This window comes from Panthera pardus, unplaced genomic scaffold (genome assembly GCF_024362965.1).
Source record: "Panthera pardus isolate Hobbes unplaced genomic scaffold, ASM2436296v1 HiC_scaffold_11, whole genome shotgun sequence".
In the NCBI taxonomy this organism is placed as follows: Eukaryota; Metazoa; Chordata; class Mammalia; order Carnivora; family Felidae; genus Panthera; species Panthera pardus.
In genome coordinates, this window is record NW_026526666.1 from 5001082 (window position 1) to 5015570 (window position 14489).

At 44.1% G+C, this 14489-nt stretch overlaps 1 protein-coding gene across 1 annotated transcript; it reads right to left on the reverse strand.

The window, feature by feature from the left end:
- Positions 1-352: 352 nt before the first annotated feature.
- On the reverse strand, positions 353-8288 carry LOC109272160 (3 beta-hydroxysteroid dehydrogenase/Delta 5-->4-isomerase). The gene is made up of 4 exons (XM_019458018.2): positions 8127-8288; positions 7781-8000; positions 3746-3910; positions 353-1529 (listed from the first exon to the last, which is right to left on the reverse strand). The coding sequence occupies exons 2-4, from the start codon at positions 7923-7925 to the stop codon at positions 718-720; spliced, it is 1122 nt and encodes a 373-aa protein (XP_019313563.1). The 5' UTR covers positions 7926-8000; positions 8127-8288; the 3' UTR covers positions 353-717.
- Between the last annotated feature and the right edge of the window lie 6201 nt (positions 8289-14489).

Below are 14489 nucleotides of genomic sequence, written 5' to 3' on the forward strand. Positions count from 1 at the left end.
TCCCCGTTCGGCTGCAAATTTTAGGCAGTTCAGGCTTCATGAGTCGGTGGACAGGGGCTGTCAAGTCAGTCTGTCTGGGTTAAATGGCCTGGTCACTTAACAGTTGGTGGTCATGATGATCGGGTTTCCTTGTCAATAAAAAGAAGTACTAATCCCTACCTCCTAGTTTTCTGGAGAGGGATTAATGCAGTGATATATACTGGTACTCAGTCGATCTTGATTCCCCCCCGCCTCCAAACACTTCTGCCCACCTCCGTTCCATGCTACCTTCCTAAAAAGGACGTAGTGATACCTGGACATGGAAGGGAAAGGAGGAAGGTGTGTGTCCATGTCAACCACAGCGTCCTCCAGATTAGGCATTAAAGCATTTATTACTCTTTTCATTGAGCTGTGTGTAGGAATCGGAATTTTTAAAAGTTAAGAAATGTTTCACACGTAACAAAAGGAAACGGAACCGATAGGCAAAACTATTTAGCAAAACAGCCCCGAATAGCTCAGAATCGGCATTGGAGGCTTTCGTCTGTCCTTTGTAGTGTGGGTAGGACAGAGAGCTGCTGGTTCAGCCAGGGATGGGGAAGGGTTACCATCTTGTAAAGGAAGGTGGCCATCTTGGAAATGGGAGGCAGTAGGACCCAGGCTTGTGCCCTTGTTTCTTTCTGTGGGAAGCCAGAGTGGGAGAGCCTGAAAGACCTCCCTCTACGTCCTTGGCACCCCAGATCAGTGAGTCTTTGTTTTTAGGGACTTCTTGTGCTCTTTCACTATGGAACCAATCCACTCCATGGTCTTTTGCTTTGCTTCCTCCCAGCTGAAGAGTGGCTCATACCCCAGGTCCCGCTGAGCTTTCTTATAGGAGAAGGTGAACACGCTATTTAACAATGTCACCGTGTGGCGGGTAAAGGGGGGGCGGTATTTGTAAATTGGACTGAGTAGGAAGCTCACTATTTCCAGCAGGAAGGCAAGCCAGTACTCCAGAAATAGAGGAAGGCTCATTCTGGAGTCAAGGGAGAAGCCCCATTCTTTGCTCAAACTGTAATTGAGGTTATCATAGCTTTGGTGAGGTGTGTCATCTGAGATATAATAGAACTGTCCTCCAACTCTGGGGGCCTTCTTGGGGTCCTGTAGGGTCCTCGAGGCCAGAATGTGAGCCCAGGCCACGTTGCCTACATAGACAGGGTTGACTATGGAGAATTTGCTGCTCTGTTTGATGATCCCATTGTTCCTCAGGGCCTGGTATATTTGGTTATAAAGGAATATGCTTCCTTCCCCATAGATATACATGGGCCTTAAGGCACAAGTGTGCAAGGTGCCACCATTTTTAAGAGCCCACCCATTAGCAGCCAGCACAGCTTTCTCCGCAAGTTTTTTGCTGTATGGATACGAAGCGGTCCATGTGGATTCGAGATGTTCGTCTTCGTGGCCGTTCTGGATGATCTCCCTGTAGGAGTTGGGCCCAGCCACCTCTATGGTGCTGGTATAGATGAAGATTGGCACACTAGCCTGGACACAGGCTTCCAAAAGGAGCTGGGTACCTGCCCATGGGGAACATGCAGTCAGTGTCAACAAATAACCCACAGGGCCAGCCATGCCCACGGACCATGTCCACCCCCTAACCCACAAGTGAGGTAGTTATTGTAGATCAGGAGTGTACTCCTCTGTGTCTCTGGCTAAGATCTGACTATGCTATAGCCATAGATACAATGCAAAACTGCAAAAATGAAAACAAACCGACATTTGGGTTCTGGAGAGCAAGAATTTCTAGGCTTTTGGATTTCCTGGACCTGTGTGTGTACTTTTAATTTTGGAAAAGGACAGAGGGTTGCCATTTTATGTTTTGTTGAGTAAAGACATTACAAAAATGATCACTTATCCCTCCCACTTCATTAAAAACAGGTTATTTTAAGTATAACGTTATTAGGAGGCCATAGTCTCAGAATATGGACTAGAATTTTACCTAATCCTGACTGAGTGATCCTTACAAAGACCACTCCTAATTCTGGCTGTGACTTCTTTGACCCAGGTCTGAAAAGCGGACGTGATAAACCTTCCTTTTCCTTAGCATTCCTGAGCCGCACCGGCTCTCTCTGGGCAGCCTGGTGGAGAACGGGAAAGAGGAGTGTGCCCTCTGCTGGTTAATACCTATACCAGGAGGATCTTGCAGAATCCCTCTGGCTGGGGGAGGTGACGCAGGCATCATTCCCATAAGGAAGGAATTTCCCCGGCAAAGCATTGTTTTTCTTTTTCTTCCTTCCTTCCTTCCTTCCTTCCTTCCTTCCTTCCTTCCTTCCTTCCTTCCTTTCTTTCTTTCTTTCTATTAAAAAATACCCTTTAAGGTCTTTGTGCAATTTAATTTTCTAGAGAGACAGCCTTATTTAAAAAAAAAATCAAATCTAGAGGCTGAGAGAATTACAGGCTAATTTATCTGCAAAGGGGGAAATGACCATTCCTATGAAGTATTTTCTAAACCTGGGAGTGACATTGGTTTTAATTCACTGATACTGCTAACACTTGTCAGTGATTCCAAATCCCCTCTTGTTGTGAGCCCTGGAGAGCAGGAGTTAGGAGAGAGGGGCTAAAAAAGGAAAAGTCGGGTAATATAGCACCCTCCTTGCAGCGTGGGAGTTGGTGAGGGTGTGGCTAAGTAGAAATGAGAAAGGGTCTTTTTTGAGATTGTGCTTCTTTAGGCTGGAGATCCTAAAGCCATGAGTTACTTTAGAAAAGGAGCCTCTGAGTAGACTAATGACTAACTTTGTAGAGCAGGGCATAGAAGCCAGATAGGATTGGGGATTGGAGTGCTCTGGTCCTAGAGAAACTGCATCGAGGGATCGGAAGGATAATATCACGTGCCAGGCTAATAAGGGATTTACACTAATCCCTTAAACAAATGTGTCTGGATCTAAAGTAGATTGGAAAGCCATAAATCAGAAAGAGCCACCAGCCAGGCATTTAAGGGATGAGGATCTAAGAAGGGTGTACTTAGCGCACCTGGCTAGAAACTACCCTTTAATAGGAGACCCAGCAGTGAGCTGAAGAAGTACTATTATGGATAAGGGAAGGCTGGTACCATTAAGAAATATCACGGGAAGGCCAGTGCTGGGTAATTCTGTCCTGTCAGACTGCTGTGAACTTGCTTTTCTAGGTCTCTTGAGAGGAATCCTTCTCTGAGGTAAGCAGGAAGGTGCTAGGTATTCTCATTATGCTTGGCGATCCTGCACAGGAGTCCTGCCTGAAGGAAACTGGCCCAGAGCTACGGCCCATCACTCATGATGGACATGGGGGCCCTTTATATCACAGAGCTCTTTGGTCTCGGCCTCACTGGGTGACCGCCAACTTAGAGGCACACAGAAGGGCTGAAATGATGACCAGGGAGGCACTTGTAAGGTCTGATTCTAGCCCAGGGGAGGTAGGAGGTGGTTGGATAGCAAGAGTTTAAGGTCGGAATGGAGTCGATGTTTGAGTAGAGCTACAGTAAGAAGAGCTTGTGTGGCCTTTGGAGACACACAGGTGTGGGTGTAAATTCTAGCTCTCCTACTCAGGGGGACTTGACAAGTTACTTAGCCCTTCTCAGCCCTGGTTTCCTCATCTAAAAACTGGGGATAACAGCCTTGCATCTCTCAGTGGTGATAAGAAAAAGCAGTTGGCACGGGCTCAGCAGGTGCTCAGGGATGGGGGCTTCCCCTCCCCTCCTGTTCTGTTTTCTGAGCCTCACTTGCCCACATCATCCCATATCCTCCCTGGGGTACTGTACCCTTCAGATTGACATTCATGATGGTTTCTCGGTGAACAACATCCATGACGTCAATGATAGAGGCGGTGTGGATGATGACTGAGGTGTCCTGGCAGGCCTTCTTCAAGCACTGTTCATCCAGAATGTCTCCTTCCAGAATGGTCAGCTTGATCTTGCTCTGGAGCTCTGGGTGAACATGAGTCAGGTCATTGGAAGTCTTTTGGGATCTGGAAGTTTCCTGATACAGGTGGCATTTACCCAAGTCCCAAGGACAAGTACATTGAGGGGAGGGTGGGGATAGGGGGAAAATCCACAGAAGGAACAAGTAAACAAAGGCACAGAAATCAGGATGTGTAACATTTATTGGGATAGAGCAAACATCTGTTTCCACCCCATTTTATTTCAAAAAAAAAAAAAAGGAATTTGAGCAGTGAGGGATCAACTGCACCTGGGACAAAAATTATTAAAGTGATTCATGGGAAATTCATAAAATTCATTAAGGAGAGTAGGGTGATTATGAAGAATGGATTTATATCCACTCCTCCTCTTATGAGGAAAGAATTGGAATTTAATTCTGTAGGGAATAAGGAATCATGTACGGGTTTGGAACAAGAAGAGAAAGAAGCCAACAGAGTGGTGGTGTAGGAAGGTAACCCCGGCTGCGGTATATAAAATGGATTGGTGTGGTACATCTAAAAGAGAGCAGGGCATTCGAGAGATGAATCAGAGTGTCTGCACCAAACTTCAGATGAGATGGACTGGAACCAGGGCTCCCACAGAGGGAGCAGGGTCAGGGAGAGATAGGCAGGGTTGACTTTCCAGACCTTACCCAGACAGGTCCTGGTTCTTATTGGAGGTAGGCTAAGAGGAAGAGGTTTTGTTAGAGTCAATGTTAGCCTGAGTATTTCCTGCTTGGGTGACCAGAAGGATAGTGGAGCCATTGACAGGGAACGCTTTGTCAGATATCATCTAAAGCAGGTATCGTTGCTGCAAATGACTCAGCTGCCGAGGAACTGGCATTCTGACCATCTAGCCAAGGGCAATGGATAAACCCATGGCATAAACATGGCACTGCATACAGTTTGGGTAAATTGCCCACATTTACTTTGTGCTTTCTCCTTTGTACACAACTTGTACAGTTGTCTGGTTTTTTCCTTCACAGCTATCTCATGACAAAGATACTCTGATTTCCACTATACAGGCAAGGAAACTGAGGCTGAGGCAGGTTAAGGGGCAGGTCTAAGTCACACTTCTAGTGAAGACTCAAGCCTGCCCACTGCCTTCAAGCTTTGCTCTCTTCCCCCTGTCACCCAAATGCAGGATTAGCACTTTTTTTTTCCTGAGGCAGATTAAGGATAAGTCTACGTATATACATATGTGTGTATGTGTGTATTTAAAGGATAAGGCAACTTAACTGAAATTGGCAATGGAGACCAGAGAACAGTGAGAGAGAGAAATTCAGAGTGAAAAACTCAGGGCTGAGAAATTTCCTTCCTGGGTTACAACTTGGAGGAACCATCTGCTCTGCTTAAGCCTCTGCCAAATTTGCTCTGCGACACCCCCTCCCGCCCCTTCCCTTTTCAGGCAACTCCAAGACTCCCCGAAGAGGAAGAAAGCAGAGGAAAAGCTGCTGGCGATCAGTGGGAATTTTGTGTCTCCACTTCTGCCTTTCCCCCTCCTTTCCTCTGCCTCTTCTTTGCTGCTGACTTCCACAGGCTGGCTCCGAGGAATTGACAAGTTGAGGGGGGAGAAGCCCAAAGCCAGAAGAAAGGGCTCTTACCCTATTAGCTTGGAGGGGCGCAGAGACACCAGCAGAGGGCGCTGCGACTGTGTTGGTGGGAGCGGCACAGCTCGCGCCCTCTCCGAGGCTCTGTGAACTTGAGAAGTATTTTGCTAGACTGAATAGACAGTTGCTTATGCGGTGCGGGCTGCGCTGTAGGGAGACCTAAGAGAAGCTACTAGACAAAATAGTGGTTAAAAGCACAGCCGCTGAAGCTAGACCTTCTGGGTTCAGTTTCAGCTTTGCCATTTTTCAGCTGTGGGACCCTGAACACCTTAGCCTTGGCTGTGTATGGGCTGAATGTTTGTGTCCCCCCACATTCAAGTGTTGAGATCCTAATGCCACCGCGATGGTGTTAGGAGATAGGGCCTTCGGAAGGCGATCAGGTCATGGGGGTTTAACCCTTATGAATGGGATCAGTATTCTGATAAAAGATCCCAGAGAGAGATCCCTCCCCCTTAGTACGATGTGATAACACGGCAAGATGGCACAGGCTATGAGCCAGGAAGAGAGCTCCCACCAGAACATGACCCTGCTTTGCTCTTGGACTTCTAGTCCCCGGAACTGTGAGAAATAAATTGGGTTTAAGCCACCCGGCCTATGGTGTATTGTTATAGCAGCCTTGACAGGACAAAGATGCCTTTCTGTGCCTGCTTTCCCATCTTTTTTTTTTTTTTTTTTTTTAAGCTTATTTATTTCTTCTGAGAGAGACAGAGACAGCGCAAATGGGGGAGAAGCAGAGAGAGAGGGAGAGAGAGACGGTCCCAAGCAGGCTCTGTGCTGGCAGCACAGAGTCCAAGGCGGAGGCTCAAACCCATGAAACTGTGGGATCATGACCTGAGTTAAAACCAGAGTCGGAAGCTCAACTGACAGAGCCACCCAGGCAGCCCTGCCTTCTCATCTCTAAAAAGAGGAGGACGATATTACCTATCCCACAGGGATGTCACGAGGAGCAAACTAGTTGGCGCATGTAGCACACCGAGCACAGGGCCTGGCACGGGAAAACCACTGTAAGGCTTCTCCCCTGTGATCTTGACAGAGGCCCCGGCCCGTCTCTGACACCACGTGACTTGTCACCCTGGGAGACTGCTTCTCTAGGTTAAACGTCGCCTGTTTGGGGCATCAGCTGTCAGACTGTAAGTATTGCTGAGACATAAGGGTTACACCCAGTCGATGTTGATCATGTATGTTCCTGTGTGTTCACCAGAGACACCGTTGCGGCAGAGGGTAGAGGAAATAGGACATCTGAGACATTCAGAGCACAGGAAAGACAAGGAGAGTGACGGGCACTGTCTGGGAGGGCAGGGAGGGGGAACAGGGGCCTCTGCAATGAGGCTCTACTCTGAGCCCTGCCTTCCATTAATCAGAGGGCCTCGGTAAGTCGCTTTACCTTTACCTCGATTTCCTCATTGTCCTGTGGGGTGAGACCCCTTTCCTACTTTCCTCTCAGGGTTGTTTTGAGGATCTGGAGGGGTGAAATAGGTCTTATAAATCTAGCTTTTGCATTTGCTCCAGGGTCAGCAATCTGGGAAAAGAGCAGAGCAGTGAGGTTGTCCAGCAAATGCTGCAGCCACTTTTCTCGTGGTGATGAGTGGAGACAAAAGGTAAAAAGAGATGTTCAGGGAATCCACAAGAGGAATCCGCACTCTGTCTCTGGCTCCCTCATTGCACGCTGTGTGTCCTCCCTACCTCTCTCTCTCCCTGTCTCTCTGTGTCTCTCTCTGTCTGTCTGTCTGTCTGTCTCTCTCTCTCTCACACACACACACACACACACACACACACACACACACACACACACTCAGCTTCACCTTCACTTCCTTTTATTTCACCTTCACTGGCAATGCTAAATGAAGCCACAGAAGGACCAGGACAATCAAGAGGCACGGGGACCTACTGCTGGAGTCTCTGGGTTAATGGTGCTCGTTTGCCCTTTGCAGATGCTGCAAAGTCTGAAATCTTCAGAACATTAAAGAGTTGTTGACAAGGGAGAGAACTGATACATGATTTTATAAATGAGAAGAAAAGAGACCTCGAGGCCAAAGTGGCTGACCTATGGTCATTCCTCTCTAGTTCTGGATCAGAGTCAGACCCAGTCTCCTGATAGCCTTGTATCTCTTACACTACACCACTTCTGTTTTCCTTTCCGATGACTTTGGACCCGGGATTAGCCTTGATTTAGCTACCACTTTCCTTGATTTGCTAGACAACCACCCTCTCCCCACACGTACCCAGGGGTTAAGATGGAGCTACCCACCCATGAACCCAAGTTCACTTACTAGAAAATTCCTCCCGCAATTCTGGGCTGAAGACTTTGTCCAGTGCCCGGATCTCCTGTAGGTCCTTCTCCTCCACCAGCAAATGCACGATTCTCTGACCCAGAAACCCTCCTGCCCCTGTCACAAGGCAGATCCACCCAGCCATGGTCAAACCGGGGTATCAAGAAGCACTCTCCAGGAATCAGAAACACTGGGGAGCAGATTGGATTACAGCGTGATCCTGGAGAAGGCCAGAAAGAGAGATCAAGTAGTTACAGGTTTACAAAAAAAAATTTGTTTCCTCCACTTTATTTCTGCAAAACGCCCATGCCCGGGAATAGTTGAAAGAAAATGAGAAAGCTCTAACCTGTTAGATGGTTGGAAGCCAGTTGAAAGAGCCTGGGTTCTGGTCCCCTTATGTCCCAAAGGCAGGATTGGAGTTTTATGCACTCTTGTTTCTGGCTCAGCCTGTTCACCTTGAACTCTTACCACATACCCATTGCTCATGCCTCCTGCAGGGTCCCTCCTCCTTAAAAAGTGCTGACCTTTAACATAGCTCTCATACTTCCAAGGCACAGGAAGCAGGCTTCAGGGCCACGGTGTGATAAAGGCTGGGTCCTCCCTGTAACAAGACATCCGGTGGTCCATGCCAGCTGTCTGGGATGCACAATCTGTGGATTTAAATGAAGAGAAGAAATCTGCCAGCACAATGGCAATTTTTGCCTTGTGCAGCAAATACATCTGGGGAGAAAATCTACTATAGTCCATTATCTCCTCTCTCAGAGTGCCATTTGAAATGTTACTGTCTTGTAAAGTGTAGACATTTGCATTTGGTGGCAGCTCCAGACACTGAGTTGTATGGGAATTTCCAACCCCACATATCCAGAACCTCAATTTCAATTTCCCCTTGGAGAGCTCTGGGTTTATGGGGGAAGATCACCATTGAAGGGAAGCTATCTAGTGGTAGCTGTCTAGTTCTATGATCCGGGTAATGAGAATAGGGATCCGTAGCTCTGGTCGCTGTGGATCTTATGGTCGTTTGCGGTCAGCCTACATTTTGGTTGCAAAACCACTCTTAGCAGAGTCCTGAACTCAAGATACTATGGATACTTTTGAAGCCTGCGCCCCAGAGATGCCCCAGTACCACCACCAAAAGCTCCTCAAGACGTTGCCTCTTCTCTACTTTAAAAAATTGAGGTGTAATTTACATGAATGAAAATGTCCAGATCTTAAGGGTTAGTTCAATGAAGCTTGACAATTATGTACACACCACTGTCACCATTACCCAAGACAACCTCCAGAACATTTCCTTCACCCTCGAAAAGTTCTTTCTTGCCCCTTTCTAGTCAATTCCCACCTTCCACTCTGCCTGCAATCTACCCCAGAAGCAATGACTTTCTGATTTTTAGTTACGATAGATGCTCTCCTATTTTTTCTCCTAAAGTCTTTATGGTTCTGGATATATGCTTAAATATAGAATCCATGTGAAATTAAATTTTCTGTGTGGATTTCATAAAAATTTACTGTTGTATTTCTCTATTGCTTGTCTCTTTTCTATTTCATCTGTTTCTTTTATTTATTTGCTCCCTTTTGTTTGCCTTGGGTTCAATTTACTCTTGATTTTCAAGGTTCTTAAGGTCAAAGCTAGATTATTGACTTTATCCCTTTTTTGTGTGTGACTGTTGTCACTTAAAGAATAAATTTCTCTGTAAGTACTTACTGTGCCAGCCACATACAACAATTTTGATGTATTAGATTTCTATCATCATTCAGGTAAAAATATTTTCTAATTTATCTATGATTTCCTCTTTAACACATGAGTTGTTCTGAAGTATGTTGTTTAATTTCTAAAATTGGGTATTTTCTAAATATCTTGTTTTTATCGACATCTAATTTAATACTATTGTGGTATGATTTTCACTCTTAGATATTTATGGAAACTTGTTTTGAAGTCCAGCATATGGTCCTGGTAAAAACAGCACATGCACTTGAAGAGAATGTTTTCTTAAGTTGTTGGGAGAAATGTGGGGTGCCTGGGTGGCTCAGTCGGTTAAGCGTCCAACCTCAGCAACAACTTCGGCTCAGGTCACGATCTCACAGTTCGTGGGTTCGAGCCCCAAACTGGGCTCTGTGCTGACAGCTCAGAGCCTGGAGCCCACTTCCGATTCTATGTCTCCCTCTCTCTCTGTCCCTCCGCCGCATGTGCTCTGTGTCTCTCTGTCTCAAAAATAAATAAAAAAACATTAAAAAAAAAGATATTGGGAGAAATGCCCTACAATGATTGGGTTTGACACCCTCCTCTGAGTCTCTCTTTTTCCTTGTGTTGTGGACATTCTCCTCTTCTTACTTGAGACCTGAATCCTCGTGCTGCAAACACATTTGCCTAGGGAAGGTTGACTGTAGTCACCGAGTTGTAGCAGCTTGGTCTCTGAAGCTGTCGGGACTAGCTAAACGCCCTTGGTGTTGCCGAGACCTGTGGAGCCCTACTTGAGGCCACCAAGGTGCATCATACCTCTTTGCCTAGCAGAGTGATGTTCTAAGTGAACCATACACATCCCCATCTCCTTCAGGACCCGGGGAATTCATTCCCCCAGCTGTTGGGAGGGTTGGAGGCTGGCAGAGTCAGCTAGTATCTTCTGGAAATTGCTTTCAGCCAAAGAGCCAATAGGACGAGACTTTAGAGTCTCTGAGTGGAACCAATATAAATTCTATAGAAAATAAGAAATAAATAAAGGGGAAGGCAGATGGGGCCCACAATATCACATTTCTTTTATTTCCAAACAGCTTTATTGAAATATAATTTACAAGCCATAAAATCCACTTGTTTTAAGTGTATAATTCAACTATTTTAAATAAAATTATGGGCTTGTGTAACCATCACCCCAGTCCTGTTTTGGAACCATTCTATCACCCCCAGAATACCTATTGTGTCCTTTAGCAACCACTCCTCATTCCTACTCTTCAGCTCTAGGAACCTCGAATTGACTTTCTGATTCTATAAATTTGCCTTTTCAGGACATCCTATGAATGGAGTCATGCAATATATGGTCTTTTGCATCTGGCTTATTTTACTTAGCATAATATACTTTTGAGATTCATCTCTGTCGTAGCATGTATCAGTATTTCATTCTTTTTAGGTGCTGAATACTATTCCATTGTATGCATATACCACATTTTGTTTATTGATAAACCAGTTGATGGATAATTGGAGTTCTCCCACTTTTTTGGGCTATTATACACCACTCCTGGATCACTTTAGGACAGTTATACTCCTTATGCCATCTACAGAGGTAAATTTGGGAAATGGAAGCATACAATAGTATTTGAAGTCACAGGATTAGATGAAATATAGAGAAGAGTATATTCATGGATAAAAGGAAAAGCCACAGAACTGACTCCTGGGACAGACGTAACAACACTTAGAGGTTGAACAGAAGAGGAGGGGCCAGCTAAGGAGACTGAACAGGAGGGGTGTGAAGCAGGAAGCAAATTCGAAGAGTATGCCACTATGAAAGTCAAGTGTAGAAAGTATTTCAAGAGGGGAAGTGTGGTCGGTTATGCTGGATATTTCAAAGGTATCAAATGCAATGACAAAAAGAATTGACCTTTGGTTTTGGCAACATAGAGTTCATAATTAACTTGGTAAGAGCAATTTCTATTAAGTTGTGTTGAAAGTCCTCCTGGAGTGTGTTGTACTGAAAATCCAATTGGAGTGCATTGAGTCCAAAAGTAGTTAAGAGAATGACTACAAAACATGTTGTTGTGGTGGTTACACTGTTTTGAAAATGGGCTGTTCCCTTCGTTGCTGAATCCTTAACACCTAGCACAGTATATGGCACATAGTAGATGTTCAAAAATTGTTGAGTGTTTGAACTGAATGAAGTATCTATGCCTTATATATCTTTATGTTCCCATAAGAAATAGCACAATATCCAACACACAATAGGAGCTTAATGAATGTTTGCTGAATGAATGAATGAATGAATGAATGAATGGAAGCATACATGAACAATCAGGGACTCTGAAATGTCTCAATGCTTTTGAAAACCTTATGGACTAACAGGTGAAAGGAAATAGAAGAGAGCAGTGACCACAGAAATAAATGTACTAGAAAGCTTCCCATATTAATGTGACTCCCTGGATTTACCGGTCTGTTTCTCCAGTGTCAGAGGTAACGATTTGCCTTGTATGCTCCCCTCTCTTGCAGATCCAAGAAGAGTTCTTGATTTTTCAGTCTGCTCAGCTTTTTCATCTGTTGTCAGCATGGAGTTGTGACCTCCAAACTCCCTAGACGTGGAACCTACCTGTATTATCTCATTTAATTTCCAAAATAAACTTTGTTTTTAGGACATGTTTGAGATCACGGCAAAAGGGAGCAGAAAGCACAAAGAATTCCCATGTACACGTGCACGCATACCTGGTCCGTTATCAACATCCTGCACCAGCGTGGCAACTTTGTTACACTCAGTGAAGCTGCATCTTGTGTTAATACTTAAAGCCCATAACTCACATTAGAGTTCACTCTTGGTGGTGTCCATTCCATGGCTTATGACAAATGCATAGTGACATGCTTCTACTATTCCAATATCATATAGAACAGTTTCACTGAAAGTGAAACAGTTTCACTGAAAGTTCTCAGAACAGTTTCACTGAAAGTTCTCTGAAAGTTCTCTGAAAGTTCAGTGAAACAGTTTCACTGAAAGTTCTCTATGCTGCACCTAAGCCATCCCTGCCTCTCCCCTAATGCTTGGCAACCGCTGACCTTTTTACTACTGTGTTTATAGTTTTGCCTTTCTCAGAATGCCATGTTGGAATTATATGGGCACGCTTTTGGATTGGCTTTTCACTTAGTAACATGCATTTAAGATTTCTCCATGTCTATTCATGGCTTGGTGAGCCATTTCTCTTTAGCTCTGAACAATATTCCGTTGTGTGGATGTACCTCATTTTATCCATTCACCTACTAAAGAACATCTTGGTTGCTCCCAAATTTTGTTGATTATGAATAAAGCTCCTACAGATATTCACATGCGGTTGTGTGTGTGTGTGTGTGTGTGTGTGTGTGTGTAAGTTTTCTACTTATTTGGGTACAAACCAAGGAGCACAACTGCTGGGTTTCATGGTATGAGGATGTTTGGTTTTATAAGAAACTGCCAAACTCCCTTCCAAATCGGTTGTGTCATTTTGCATTCCTACCACTAACGGTGAGCATTCCTGTTGCTCTACATCCTCATCAACATTTGGGGTTGTCAGTGGTTGGGATTTTCTGCCAATGTAATTAGTATGAAGTAGTGTCCTGTTGTTCTAATTTGTAGCTCCCTAATGACATATGATGTGGAATATCATTTCATATGCTTATTTGCTATCTCTATGTCTTCTTTGGTGAAGTGTCTGTTCAGGTCTTTTGCTCATTTTAAAATCAGGTTATTCATGTTCTTTTTTTTTAAGTTTTAAAAATTTTTTAACGTTTATTTATTATTGAGAGACAGAGAGGCACAGAGTGTGAGCAGAGGAGGGGACAGAGAGAGGGGGAGACACAGAATCTGAAGCAGGGTCCAGGCTCTGAGCTGTCAGCACAGAGCCTGACGTGGGGCTCGAACTCACAAACTATGAGATCATGACCTGAGCCAAAGTCGGTTTCCTAACCAGCTGAGCCACCCAGGTGCCCCCAGGTTATTCATGTTCTTATTGACTTTTAACGGTTCTTTGTGGGATGCTTGAGTGACTCAGTCGGTTAAACATCTGACTCTTGATTTCATCTCAGGTCATGATCTCATGGTACGTGAAGGTACGTGAGTTTGAACTCCACACTGGGCTCTGTGCTGACAGCATGGAGCCTACTTATTCTTTCTCCGTCTTTCTCTGCCCCTTCCCTGCTCATACTCTCTCTCTCTCTCAAAAGTAAAATAAATAAACATGATATGTATAGAAAAGAGTTCTCTATAAATTTTGGATAACATTCCTTATCAGATATGGATTTTGTCTTCTTATTCTCTCGACAATTTCTTTCTCAGAGAAGAAGTTTTTAATTTTAATGAAGTCCACATTATCAATTATTTCTTTCATGGATTGTGCCTTTGGTGTTGTATCTAAAAAGCCATTGCCATACATACCCAAAGTCACCTGGGTTGTCTCCTGTGTTATGTTCCAAGAGTTTTTTAGTTTTTTGTAGTTTACATTTAGGTCTATGATCCGTTTTGAGTTAACATTTCTGTGAAAGGTATAAAGTCAGTGTCTAGATTCTTTTTTTTTTTTTTTCATGTGGATGTCAAGTTGTTCTGTCACTATTTGTTTAAGAGACAATCTTTGCTCTTTTGTCAAAGATCAGTTGACTATATTTATGTGGATTTATTTCTGGGCTCTTTATTCTGTTCCTTGATAATCTATTTATTTATTCTTTCACCTATATACACTGTCTTGATTACTGTAGACTTATAGTAAGTCTTGGAGTTGGATAGTGACAATACTACAACTTTTTTCTTCTCCTTTAGTGTTGTGTTGGCTATTCTGGGTCTTTTGACTATCCATATAAACTTTAGAATCAGTTTATCAATATCCACAAAATAACTTACTGGGATTTTTATTGGAATTGTATTGAATCTATAAATCAAGTTGGAAAGAATTGACGTCTTAACATATTGGGTCTTCTTATGTATAACATGAAACATCTTTCCATTTATTTAGTTTCTCTGATTTCTTTACTGAGAATTTTGTAGTTTTCCTTATATCT

Excerpts from the sequence above, each read along its gene's own strand:
- LOC109272160 (XM_019458018.2), bottom strand. The coding sequence starts at position 7,925 with ATGGCTGGGTGGATCTGCCTTGTGACAGGGGCAGGAGGGTTTCTGGGT. Across the intron at positions 3,911-7,780 it reads ATTGCGGGAGGAATTTTCTA|AGCTCCAGAGCAAGATCAAG; the intron begins GTAAGTGAACTT and ends ATGTTCACCCAG. Across the intron at positions 1,530-3,745 it reads CATGAATGTCAATCTGAAGG|GTACCCAGCTCCTTTTGGAA; the intron begins GTACAGTACCCC and ends CCCCATGGGCAG.